This window comes from Nanorana parkeri, unplaced genomic scaffold (assembly GCF_000935625.1).
Source record: "Nanorana parkeri isolate BGI_ZX_2015 unplaced genomic scaffold, ASM93562v1 scaffold1380, whole genome shotgun sequence".
Taxonomy (NCBI): Eukaryota; Metazoa; Chordata; class Amphibia; order Anura; family Dicroglossidae; genus Nanorana; species Nanorana parkeri.
In genome coordinates, this window is record NW_017307648.1 from 335268 (window position 1) to 346902 (window position 11635).

At 42.6% G+C, this 11635-nt stretch overlaps 1 protein-coding gene across 1 annotated transcript; it reads left to right on the forward strand.

Annotated features, from left to right (window-relative positions):
• The first annotated feature begins 9869 nt into the window (after positions 1-9869).
• LOC108798001 (olfactory receptor 2AT4-like) lies at positions 9870-10784 on the forward strand. Its single transcript, XM_018569696.1, has one exon. The coding sequence runs from the start codon at positions 9870-9872 to the stop codon at positions 10782-10784; it is 915 nt and encodes a 304-aa protein (XP_018425198.1).
• The last annotated feature ends 851 nt before the right edge of the window (positions 10785-11635 follow it).

Consider the following 11635-nt stretch of genomic DNA (forward strand, 5'->3'; position numbering starts at 1 on the left):
GGGGGGGGGGGCAGAAGCACGATGGGAGTCTTGGGGTTTAGCTTCTTGAGCAACTGGAGAGCAATCAGATTTCTAGCAAAGAGCTATTAAACCATGGAGGTGGGAAGCGGGATATCCAGGGTTGCCACATAGTAAGACATTTTGCATGGGAATCAGCTGAGATAGCTGTCAGCTTTCCATTGATCATGATTCCAATAGAAATGGGCTTCTTAAGACGTACCTCGCATGGGTTTCCACAAAGATTTGTGTGAAGAAACGTACGAATGATGTTATCTGGATCCATAGTCTATGCACAATTGGGCAGGTCCACCAAATATGTGGGGACACTCACAGAAGCAAAGGGAAGGGTAAGTGGGAATAAAAAAACATGCCAGTTGTGCAGGAGTGTAATACCACCTATAAAGAACCCTAAATACATTCTCTAGGATTAAAATAGTCCTAAACCCATTACCCGTCGCTCGCCAAATATCCTGCCAATCTTCGGGAGACAGTGATGGATCCCACTGGATCTGGTATGCCCTGGTGACTGTGCGTTTAGAGGACACCAGCATGGCTTAGATTAGCTATATTAAACCAGGGCCATAAGTATCAGACCGACACTTGCATTTAAAAGGTCTAAGCATAAAGGAAAGTGAAGGGGGGGAAGGACAGAAGTAAAGCATATTTGAAATGTCTAAGTTGGAGATAACAATAACGCTTTTCCAGAGGAATGCTGTGTGAGTCTTGAAGCTCTTAAAATAATTTACCCTCATTGAAGAAGAGCAGAGAGTTTATATGGAGAAGATCTGATCTGCCTGGGTTCTTCAAGCCTGGAGGGAAAAGAGGAGAATGAAGAATGTTAAGCAGAGGGAGATATGGGGAAATAAGCCCTCCAGAAAAGTCCCATAAGCAATGAGTGTGACTGAGAACTGGATCTAAAGGTTTCAGGTGGGAGGCTTGAGGGAAGGTCCCCATGGAAGGAAGTAGAAACTGTGAAGGTAGAAGCTTGTACTCTATTGGGTCTAGGAAGGCCCACTGATAGGGGAGTTATATTCACAGTTAGATAGTACTTGTGGACATTGAGCCCTGCCAGACCACCAAAAGAGTTCAACAAAAGAGCATCCTAAAGCTGACCATATACTGTTATATATTATTCATTCAACCTGCGGGCCGAATAAAAAAAATATACCAGGTTCCTCCATCCATGTTAATGTAAAACACATGTGCAATTCATATATAAATGCATTGCACTGGATCAAAACGGTGCCAAAAATTAATTGGAATGCATATGTGTCTTTCTATTACGTCTTCCTGCACATACAATGTAAATGAGCCCTTAAAGGAGAACTATGAGGTGAGTGCTTTTCACTCACCTCATAGTTCTAGCCGACCTGTGACAATGAGACTGTCACAGGTGGGCTCAGTAGATCGGGAGGTGAGCGAACACATGCCGGCGTTCGCTCACTTCTCGATCCTGTCACGGCTCTCTGCCGTGACAGGGGAGGGGCTGGATTCCCCCCTCCCCGCTCCGATCCACCAGCGCTGACTGGCGGAATTGACGGGGGAGGGGGCGGGTACAGCTGGCTCTGCCTCTAGATAGGCAGGGCCAGCTGTCCCTCACGCAGCTGGGCAGATCTCGACATCGATGTCGGGATCCGCTCCGGCTGCGGCGTCTCAGTATACAGCGAGCTGTAGCTCCCTATATACTGAGACCTAGGGTGACAGGAGGACGCTAGTTTGTGTCCTCCCGTTACCCTTAGGAGAGCTATGGGGAAAAGCACTGACCCCATAGTTCTCCTTTAAAGAGAACAATGCATCTAAATCTAAAGGGCCTGTTTATGAAGGATTGCTTGTAATATTCCCCATACATTCGCCCACCATTCCTCCAGAAATGTACTGGGCCACATTCACCCTATTCATAAAGCCCAGTTCCTTGTATATTTCCCCAGTCTTCCCCTTCATATGAGTTTTATGTCAATTCTCAATGAACATATGTATATAGTTTTTGTAATTAAATATATTTTATGTTGGGTGACTCAATGGGGGTAATAAAAAAAGTTGTCTTCACCATCCTGGGGGATTAAATAGAGGGGGATTTTGAATATAATTATTGATCTGCACGTGCGTGTCCTGTTAATTGCAGATGGTTAAAGGAGAACTATGAGGGGGAGTGCTTTTCACTCACCTCATAGTTCTAGCCGACCTGTGACAATGAGACTGTCACAGGTCGGCTCAGTAGATCGGGAAGTGAGCGAACACATACCGGCGTTCGCTCACCTCTCGATTCCTGTCACGGCTCTCTGCCCTGACAGGGGAGGGGCTGGATTCCCCCCTCCCCGCTCCGATCCGCCAGCGCTGACTGGCGGAACGGACGGGGGAGGGGGCGGGTACAGCTGGCTCTGCCTCTAGATAGGCAGAGCCAGCTGTCAGTCACACAGCTGGGCGGATCCCGGCACAATTGTCGGGATCCGCTTCAGCTGCGGTGTCTCAGTATATAGGGAGCTACAGCTCGCGGTATACTGAGCCTAGGGTGACGAGAGGGCGCTAGTTTGCGTCCTCCCGTTACCCTAAGGAGAACTATGGGGAAAAGACTTAACCCCATAGTTCTCCTTTAAGATAAGAATAACAAGAGGATCTGGACATGTGCAAACTCTCTTTTGTCTCTGGCGAAGAGCTTCAAAGGATCCCCGTATTTAGATTGTCCGCCCTTGTAAAGACACAATCGTGACCTGGGGTTAGTTTACAAAGACCTGTGCATTCGAAATTTCTCCTCCAGAATGCGGGTACAGTAAAGTCCTTAAATATTTGCATAGAAAGGGGTGGGATGCTGTAACAAAGGGCAGTTGGAAAATATCTGATCCCCAGAGAAATATTCTAATTTGATTGGATTAGTATTTGGAGGCCACCAATCCGTGAGACTCCATGTAAGTCTATGGAAGGAAGCCTTTTATCAGTCCAAACTTTGAAGATAAAATTGAGTCTTTGGGGCCATCAGAATGGGGCCCTCACATGATATTTAACTGGTAAATATACAGGTATTCCCTCAGCACTTATATATATGTCTGTAATTTTGTAATGAAAATACAATGAATGCTTATGGAGAGTGCTGAAACTGGGCTTTTTATACAGGTTCAGTACCTCTAGGGCAGTGCTCCCCAACCTTTTTATCGCCGCGGACCGGTCAACGTTTAATAATTGTACCGTGGCCCGCTGAGAGGGGGGACGTTGATTGTTTATATTTTATAATATATATATCATTATTATAGGACCGCACTGAGACTGTGCGGCCCGGTACCATTTGATCCGCGGACCGATACCGGGGGTTGGGGACCACTGCTCTAGGGTTTAAAAAAAAAAAAATTGTTTAAAGCCCCACCACAAGCAGACAGCTCCTGCTGTGTATGATGGCTTTCAGCTACAGCATCTTTGAGATAATCCTACAAGATTATATCTCCTTACTCCCTATCATCAACTTTTGTTTCTTCATGTGTTTGCCGAGGTTCCTACTTTTGTTCCTCATGGTCCCTGTGTGTGTAGTAAAGTAGTCACCGCTCCAAGCTCCCTCCTGTGATGGACTACAATCTCAATACAACTTAGTAAACTAAACACGAGATTGTAGTCCATCCCGGGAGTGAGCTTGGAGCGGTGACTACTTTACTACACACAGGGACCATGGGGAACAAAAGTAGCCACCCTCCAGAAGGAAGGACAGTGTCCGCACCAATTCAGAGATGATTTGAGGCTCTACAGCCGAGTGATACACAAATAAGATACATTTTTGTTAATAGTTAAGGTACTTGATTGTATTTTTAGAATTTCACTCCTGAGTTTAATGTCACTTTTTAGTGATTTTGCAACTTAAAGTTAATTTAAAACCAAAACTTTTTTCTATTTTTGGGTAGATTGAGTTAATGTTACACTGTCTTGTTTTTTATTGCCATCTGTACCCCTGCTGGGGAGATCCTCCCTACTTGTCCTGGTGACTAGACATGAGCGATGCATTTCGTTCCAAATTGAAAATTGGTACAAATTTTTGGAAAGTCGGACCTTCGGATGCATCTGAATTTGCGAATAAAAAAACGAGTCCGAACGCATCTGAATTTTTCGATAACGAAATTTCGGATGTATCCGAATCTTTTTCCAAGTTTCATTTGGAATGAACTTGTGTTGTTAAACATTAAAATAAGAAAATAAAAAAACAGCGTGGAGTCCCCTCTCTTATCCAACGCTAAAAACAAACAAAAAAAATGCATGAGTTAACCCCTAAAATCCCTTACCAGACCCTCAATACCATACCAGGCTACATGCCCTCAACATGGGAAGGGTGCTTTTCCAGGGGAGCACCCCCTGGAAAAGCACCTGGTCCCCATGTTGATGAGGACAGACCCCCACAACCACCAGGCCAGGCTTGTGGAGAAGATGCCCTTATCCTCATCAACATGTTGAGGGCATGAGGCCTGGTATGGTATGCAGGAGGGGGGGGGGCACGCTTGTCCCCCCCTTCTTGCTCTGCCAGGCTGCTGCTTGGATCAGGGATCTGTTAAGGGATTATATCTATCTGTCTGTCTGTCTAGCTATCTATCTATGATCTATATATCTATTATCTATCTATCTATCTATCTATCTATCTATCTATCTATCTATCTATCTATCTATCTATCTATCTATCTATCTATCTATCTATTATCTTTTTCTGCCAGTCAGGCCAGGCTTGTGGAGAAGATGCCCTTATCCTCATCAACATGTTGAGGGCATGAGGCCTGGTATGGTATGCAGGAGGGGGGGGGGCACGCTTGTCCCCCCCTTCTTGCTCTGCCAGGCTGCTGCTTGGATCAGGGATCTGTTAAGGGATTATATCTATCTGTCTGTCTGTCTAGCTATCTATCTATGATCTATATATCTATTATCTATCTATCTATCTATCTATCTATCTATCTATCTATCTATCTATCTATCTATCTATCTATCTATCTATCTATCTATTATCTTGTTCTGCCAGGCTGCTGCTTGGATAAGGGATCTGTTAAGGGATTCTATCTATCTGTCTGTCTGTCTATTTATCTATATATCTATCTATCTACCTGTGATCTATCCTGGGGGATTAAATAGAGGGGGATTTTGAATATAATTATTGATCTGCACTATTATCTATCTATCTATCTATCTATCTATCTATCTATCTATCTATCTATCTATCTATCATCTATCTATCTATCTATCTATCTATCTATCTATCTATGATCTATCTATCTATGATCTATCTATGATCTATCTATCTATCTATCTATCTATCTATCTATCTATCTATCTATCTATCTATCTATCTATCTATCTATCTATCTATCTATCTATCTATCTATCTATCTTTCCATATATGTATCTATTTGTCTGTTTGTGTCTTTAATTGCACAAACTTTGAGTTTTTAAGTTTGATGAACCTAAAAGGACTGAACGTTATCACACGTTTGATGTGATGAATCTTGTCATTTAGACATAACAGGATGGTAATTATGGACACTAATTAAGATGCTAAAATTGGATACTGTAAACTCCTGAGACGGTACCTGGGAATCATTGAACCGTGTACTCGCTACAAGAGGCGTGAATGGATTTATGACATGACGCAGCACATATACTTATATAGGGTTACTGTACAGCTTTACACTATATATATATGTTGTAACACCGTGACACGACGGCAGAGGCTCAGAACTTCTGTGTCCCAGAATCTTTTCATATCAGCCTCTGACTTCCTTCAACCATCACCTGTGAGTATAGAAGAGAATGTTCCGGATGATCGCTCTTTATCTGTACAGCACCAAAGTGAACCTTTACATTCTGGAGGAATCACAACATAAACACACAAGTATTGATATCATGTAGAAAACATTTAAAGGATACGTCCACTTTTAGTTCATTCATTCTTCTCTGACCCCTTTCCCTTCCCCCAGCACTTTCAGAATGGGTTAGACTTCCCGACCACCTTACCCGGCCCCTCTGAGATCTGCACTGTGCGTCCTGCATACCGCAACACAAACCTGGCCCGAAAGCTCCCTGTGCGTGTTCAACCTTCATCCACCTCAATGGAAAGTTGAAGGTGAATGTTGAAGGCTGCAGCGCTCATGTACTGTATTTTTCTTTCTCTATATTTTTTCTTTCTCTCCTTTTTATTTACCTCTCTTTTAATTTTTTTTTCTCTCTCTTTTTATTTCTCTCTCTCTCTTATTCCTCTCTCTCTCTTATTCCTCTCTCTCTTTTTGTTTCTCTCTCTTATTCCTCTCTCTCTTTTTATTTCCCTCTGTCTCTTTTTTCTTTTTCTCTCTCTTTTTCCCCCTCTCTTTCTCTTTTTTTCTCTCTCTCTCTCTCGTTATTCCTCTCTCTCTTTTTATTTCCCTCTGTCTCTTTTCTTTCCCCCCCCCTCTCTTTCTTTTTTCTCTCTCTCTTGTAATTCCTCTCTCTCTTAATCCTCTCTTTCTTTTAATTTTTCTCTCTCTTTGTATTCCTCTCTCTTTTTATTTTTTTCTCTTTCTTTTTAGTTCCCCCTGTCTCTCTTTTTTTTATTTCTCTCTCTTTTTTTTCTCTCTCTCTCTTATTCCTCTCTCTCTTTTTTATTTCCCTCTGTCTCTTTTTTTATTTCTCTCTCTCTTTTTCCCCCTCTTTCTCTCTTTTCATTCCTCTCTATCTTTTCAATTTTTTATTTCTCTCTTTATTCCTTTCTTTTTATTTTTCTCTCTCTCTTTTTATTCCTCTCTTTTTCCCTCTCGTTTTCTTTTTCTCTCTCTCTCTTTTTATTCCTTTCCCTCTCTCTCTTTTTCTTTTTAGTTCCCCTGTCTCTTTTTTTATTTCTCTCTCTTTTTATTTCTCTCTCTTTTATATATTTCTCTCTCTTTTTATTTACCTTTCATTTTATTCCCCCCCTCTTTTTATTTCTCTCTCTTTTCATCCCTCTCTATCTTTTCAATTTTTTCTCTCTCTCTTTATTCCTTTCTTTTTTTTTCTCTCTCTTTTTATTCCTCTCTTTTTCCCTCTCGTTTTCTTTTTATTCCTTTCCCTCTCTCTCTTTTTATTTTTTATTTTTAGTTCCCCTGTCTCTTTTTTTATTTCTCTCTCGTTTTATTTTTCTCTCTCTCTTTTATATCTATCTCTCTCTTTTTATTTACCTTCCATTTTATTCCCCCCTCTTTTTATTTCTCTCTCTTTTCATTCCTCTCTATCTTTTCAATTTTTTCTCTCACTCTTAATTCATTTCTTGTTATTTTTCCCCCTCTCTTTTTATTCCCCTCTTTTTCCCTCTCGTTTTCTTTTTCTCTCTCTTTTTATTCCTTTCCCTCTCTCTCTTTTTATTCCATTTTCTCTTTTTTTTTTCTCTCTCTCTTTATTTCCCTCGGTCTCTCTTTTTTATTTCTCTCTCTCTTTTTATTACTCTCTTTTATTTTTCTCGTTTTATTCCTCTCTCTCTTTTTATTTTTCTCCCTCTCTCTTTTTATTCCCCTTTCTCTATTTTAATTTCTCTTTCTCTGTCTCTTTTTGTTTTTCCCTCTCTCTTTTTTTATTTCCTCTCTCTTTTTAATTCTGTCTATTTTTTTAGTTTTCTCTCTTTTTTTTATCCCCCCCCCTCTCTCTCTCTCTCGCTTTTTATTTGCTTTCATCTTTCTCTCTCTCTTTATTTCTCTCTCTCTTTTTATTTCCCTCTGTCTCTCTTTTTTATTTCTTTCTCTTTTTTTATTACTCTTTCTCTTTTTATTTGTATTTCTCTTTTTATTCCTCTCTCTCTCTATGTAGACAGTTGTTTCCAGGACAAGTGTCCTGAATGAAGTGTGAACCCTCTTTAGCTTTTCTGGTGACAACTCAATAGTTTGGATTTGGCCTCACTCATTTTTAGTCCCGGTGACACTATGGTGGACCTTTTGAAGGGGCCGGCAGTGAATCTTAACAGACTATAAAATGCACCCGACTATTTTTGAATGCACTGCACCACCCAGCAGAGTATGGGGGTTGTGGTCATCTTTAGTATGGTTACATTGCTTCTTATTGTAATAGTGCATTGAGGTGCCAGTGAAAGTGAATGGTGCTACAATGCAGTTCGCACATTGATGTGACTTGCTCTATAGTGCAAACAATATGTGCAATTTACGGAAGTTACTCGTAGTACTCGTAGTCACCCAAATGCTCCCGATACTTATCCCGATACCGGAACTTCCGGTATCAGGAAGCCGGAAGGCGAGTCACTAAACGCCGCCTGGCTTCCTGATTAGCCGGAAGTTGGATCCATGCTCCCTCATCCCTTGGTGACAAGGGAGCATGGAGCCGGCATCCCAACCAATAAAGAAGCCCGACGGAGTGTAATGACTCGCCACCCAGGTTCCTGATTGGTCCGGAAACTGGCTCTATGCTTCGTCACCTGGTGATGAGGGAGCATAGAAGACGGCTTCCCAGTGAATTAGGAAGCTGTGTGGCAAGTCATTACATGCCGCCCAGCTTCCTTAATGGGACTTCCAGTATCAGTATTTGGTATCGAAATTTTTTTTTGCTGCTCGTACTAGATACTGTAAAAACGGCGTTGGTGCATCCCTAATACACAACATGAATCTCTGATTTAAAGCTCGCGTCTCAGACCATTTTTGCCCACTATAGTCCTATACCTCTGCATGCTTAGACTGCTCTTTTCTCTCAGTGTAAATATGCTTCCTGAACTCCCCCTCCAGCCCCCTCTATGTTTGCATAGCTGAATCACAATGTCCTCACACTGACTTGTATTGCACAGGAAGAGAGGGGGCATGACTGACCAGGTATGTTAGATTACAGAGAGCACTGGGCAGAGCAGCCAAAATCTGGTGCCCATTGGTCATATTTAGAAGCACTGCACAACTGCTGTCTGTCTAAATAAATATACACCTCCTGGCCAAAACAAAAGTCACCACCGGGATTTAACTAAGCAAACAGGTGAGAACCATGGATTGGATAAGTGTTATGATCTGGGGTTGCTTCAGTTGGTCAGGTCTAGGGTCAGCAACATTATGTGCCCAAAAAATGAGGTCAGCTGACTCCCTGAATATACTGAATGACCAGGTTTTTCCATCAATTAATTTTTTCTTCCCTGATGGCACATTGGACATATTCCAAGATGACAATGCTAGGATTCACCAGGCTCAGATTGTGAAAGAGTGGTTCAGGGAGCATGAGACATCATTGTCACACATGGATTGGCCACCACCACAGAGTCCAGGCCTTAACCCCATTGAGAATCTTTGGGATGTGCTGGAGAAGACTTTACACAGAGTCCTGAGTCACCCATCATCACTACAAGATCTTGGTGAAAAATGAATGCAACTCTGGACGGAAATAAATGTTGTGACATTGAATAAGATTATCGAAATTATGCCACGGTGAATGTGTGCTTTAATCAAATCTAAAAGTGATCCAATGAAATATTAGAGTGTGTGACTTTTTTTTGGCCAGGCAGTGTATATTTCTTTGATATTTTGGGGGTTTTGCATAGAGTGTGGGAGGCTCTGAACCTCCATGTCCATGTTTCCACCAAGTGGAAAACCCTTATCTTTTGGCTTTGGTGACCATTGTCATCCCAAATTGTGAACATCCCAAATTTTGAATTAACATTGGAGCAGGCAAAGGAGACTTGGTGACAACTAAGAGAGGATTTCCCATTCCTTGGAAAGATGTTGTAAAAGAAAAAGGTTTGTCTTTTAATGCAAAGTGTGCTAGAAGTGGACGGAGGTATAAAGCAGCGAGTAGAGGGTTCAATGAAAATATTGATTGCTTTATGTGGTTCCTCTCACAGCTCATACACTATTATTACTTCTATTGTATAGTCTTCCTTTCATACTGTACCATTGTTTCTTCCAGGTGTAGACTACCAGCGTAGTTCTACAATGGCAAATTCTACTTTTCTCTCCACCAACCTTACAAATACGTCCTTGGACACAACTGCTGCCATTGTACACATGACTTGCTTCATCATCATAGTACTGAGTCATTGCACCTTCCTCTATTTCGTTATCATCATACTTCGCGTCTTCTTCACCTCCGCTAACATCAGGGAGACGGCTCGTTATGTCCTCTTCATCCACATGATTCTTAATGATACCCTGTATCTCATAATGGCCTTTGTCCTTTACGTAGCTTCCGTCTATTATGTTTACATCCCAGTCCCGTTCTGCTACATCATGTTGACAATAAGCACATCGACTTTCCGTGTTACTCCCTACAATCTCGCGGTCATGTCTCTGGAACGCTACGTGGCAGTGTGCTATCCGCTGAGTCACTCTCAGCTGTGCTCTCCAAGGAGGTCCACCATCACCCTTGCTTTAATTTGGACAGTGGCGTTATTATTTAACCTGGCGGACATTGTTGTCCTGGGCTCAAAGGTTGGGAAGAACTTCTTCTCTCTGTCTGTGATTTGCAGCCGGGCGTCAATGACGAGGACCACGGAACAAGGAACCATTACACTCTGTAGCCTCAGTATGAGCTTCTCCGCTGTGGGTCTCATTATCCTCTACACTTATATCCAGGTGGTGCTGGTTGCTCGAAAGATCGGTTCTGGCAAGTCATCGGCTTTTAAGGCTGGAAAGACGATCATGCTTCATGCATTCCAGTTGATGTTATGTATGATGTCCTTCACCTCTTCTGTCACTGAAACCTACTTGAGACGCTATCAAGCCTTTATCGGTATTATTAATTATCTGCTCTTCATGTGTCTGCCACGACTTCTAAGCCCATTAATCTATGGACTGAGGGATGATACTTTCCGCAAATATATGATAACGTTCCGATCTGCAGCACTCTGAATCCAAGGAGGGTTATAAATACACTAATATCTGTGATCATTTTTGTTTTATGAATAAAATCCTGAATGTATTAAAAGCCTTAAAGCGTTTAATAGAATATTGTCTTTCTTTTGCTAGATTGTGGCGTCATTAACATAATATGCAGCCAGGTTACACCTGTTCTTCAGTCTCTCTAAAACTGAAAGTGCTGCCATTGTTCTTGTTAAGACAATCCTTTAAGACATTCCAGATAGCTCAGTTTGTTGTGGAGTGCGAGGGGGCACGGCGGTGTGTTGAAGTGAATGGCACCGCAGCCACACCCTCTGGCCGCAATGCGATCGGCCGTACGGGAAGGCAAGGCACATCAATGCCTGCGGTCCGGTCCAGTCAGAAAAAATGCTGCAAGCACTATTTTTTCTGACCGGACCGCAGCCATTGATGTGCCTTGCGTTCCTGCGCGGCTGATCTCATTGCGGCCATAGGGCGTGGCTGCGGTACCATTCACTTCAACACACCGTTGCGCCTCCTCCTGCCCCACAGCAAACTGAGCTAGCCGCAATGCGATCCAATGCGTTCCGGACACAATAGGACCGGAACGCACTGAGGATGGTGTGAATGAGGCATTAGAAATCTTAACTGCGCAGCCCCTTAACTATGCTATCAGCTCCTACTCAAGCCAATAGCCTACCTGCTTCTGGCTCTTCAGGTATAGTCCCAATGTGCAGACTGGGAGGAGTGTCTAAAGCTGCAGGCGGGGGGGGGCAGTCAAATATGCTGAAGAGAGGGAGGAGCTGCTAGTGTCACTAGTGCTGGATGCAATGGACAATGAAAAAGACTGCGGAGGGGCGTGCCGAGGGGGCGGGGCGTACCAA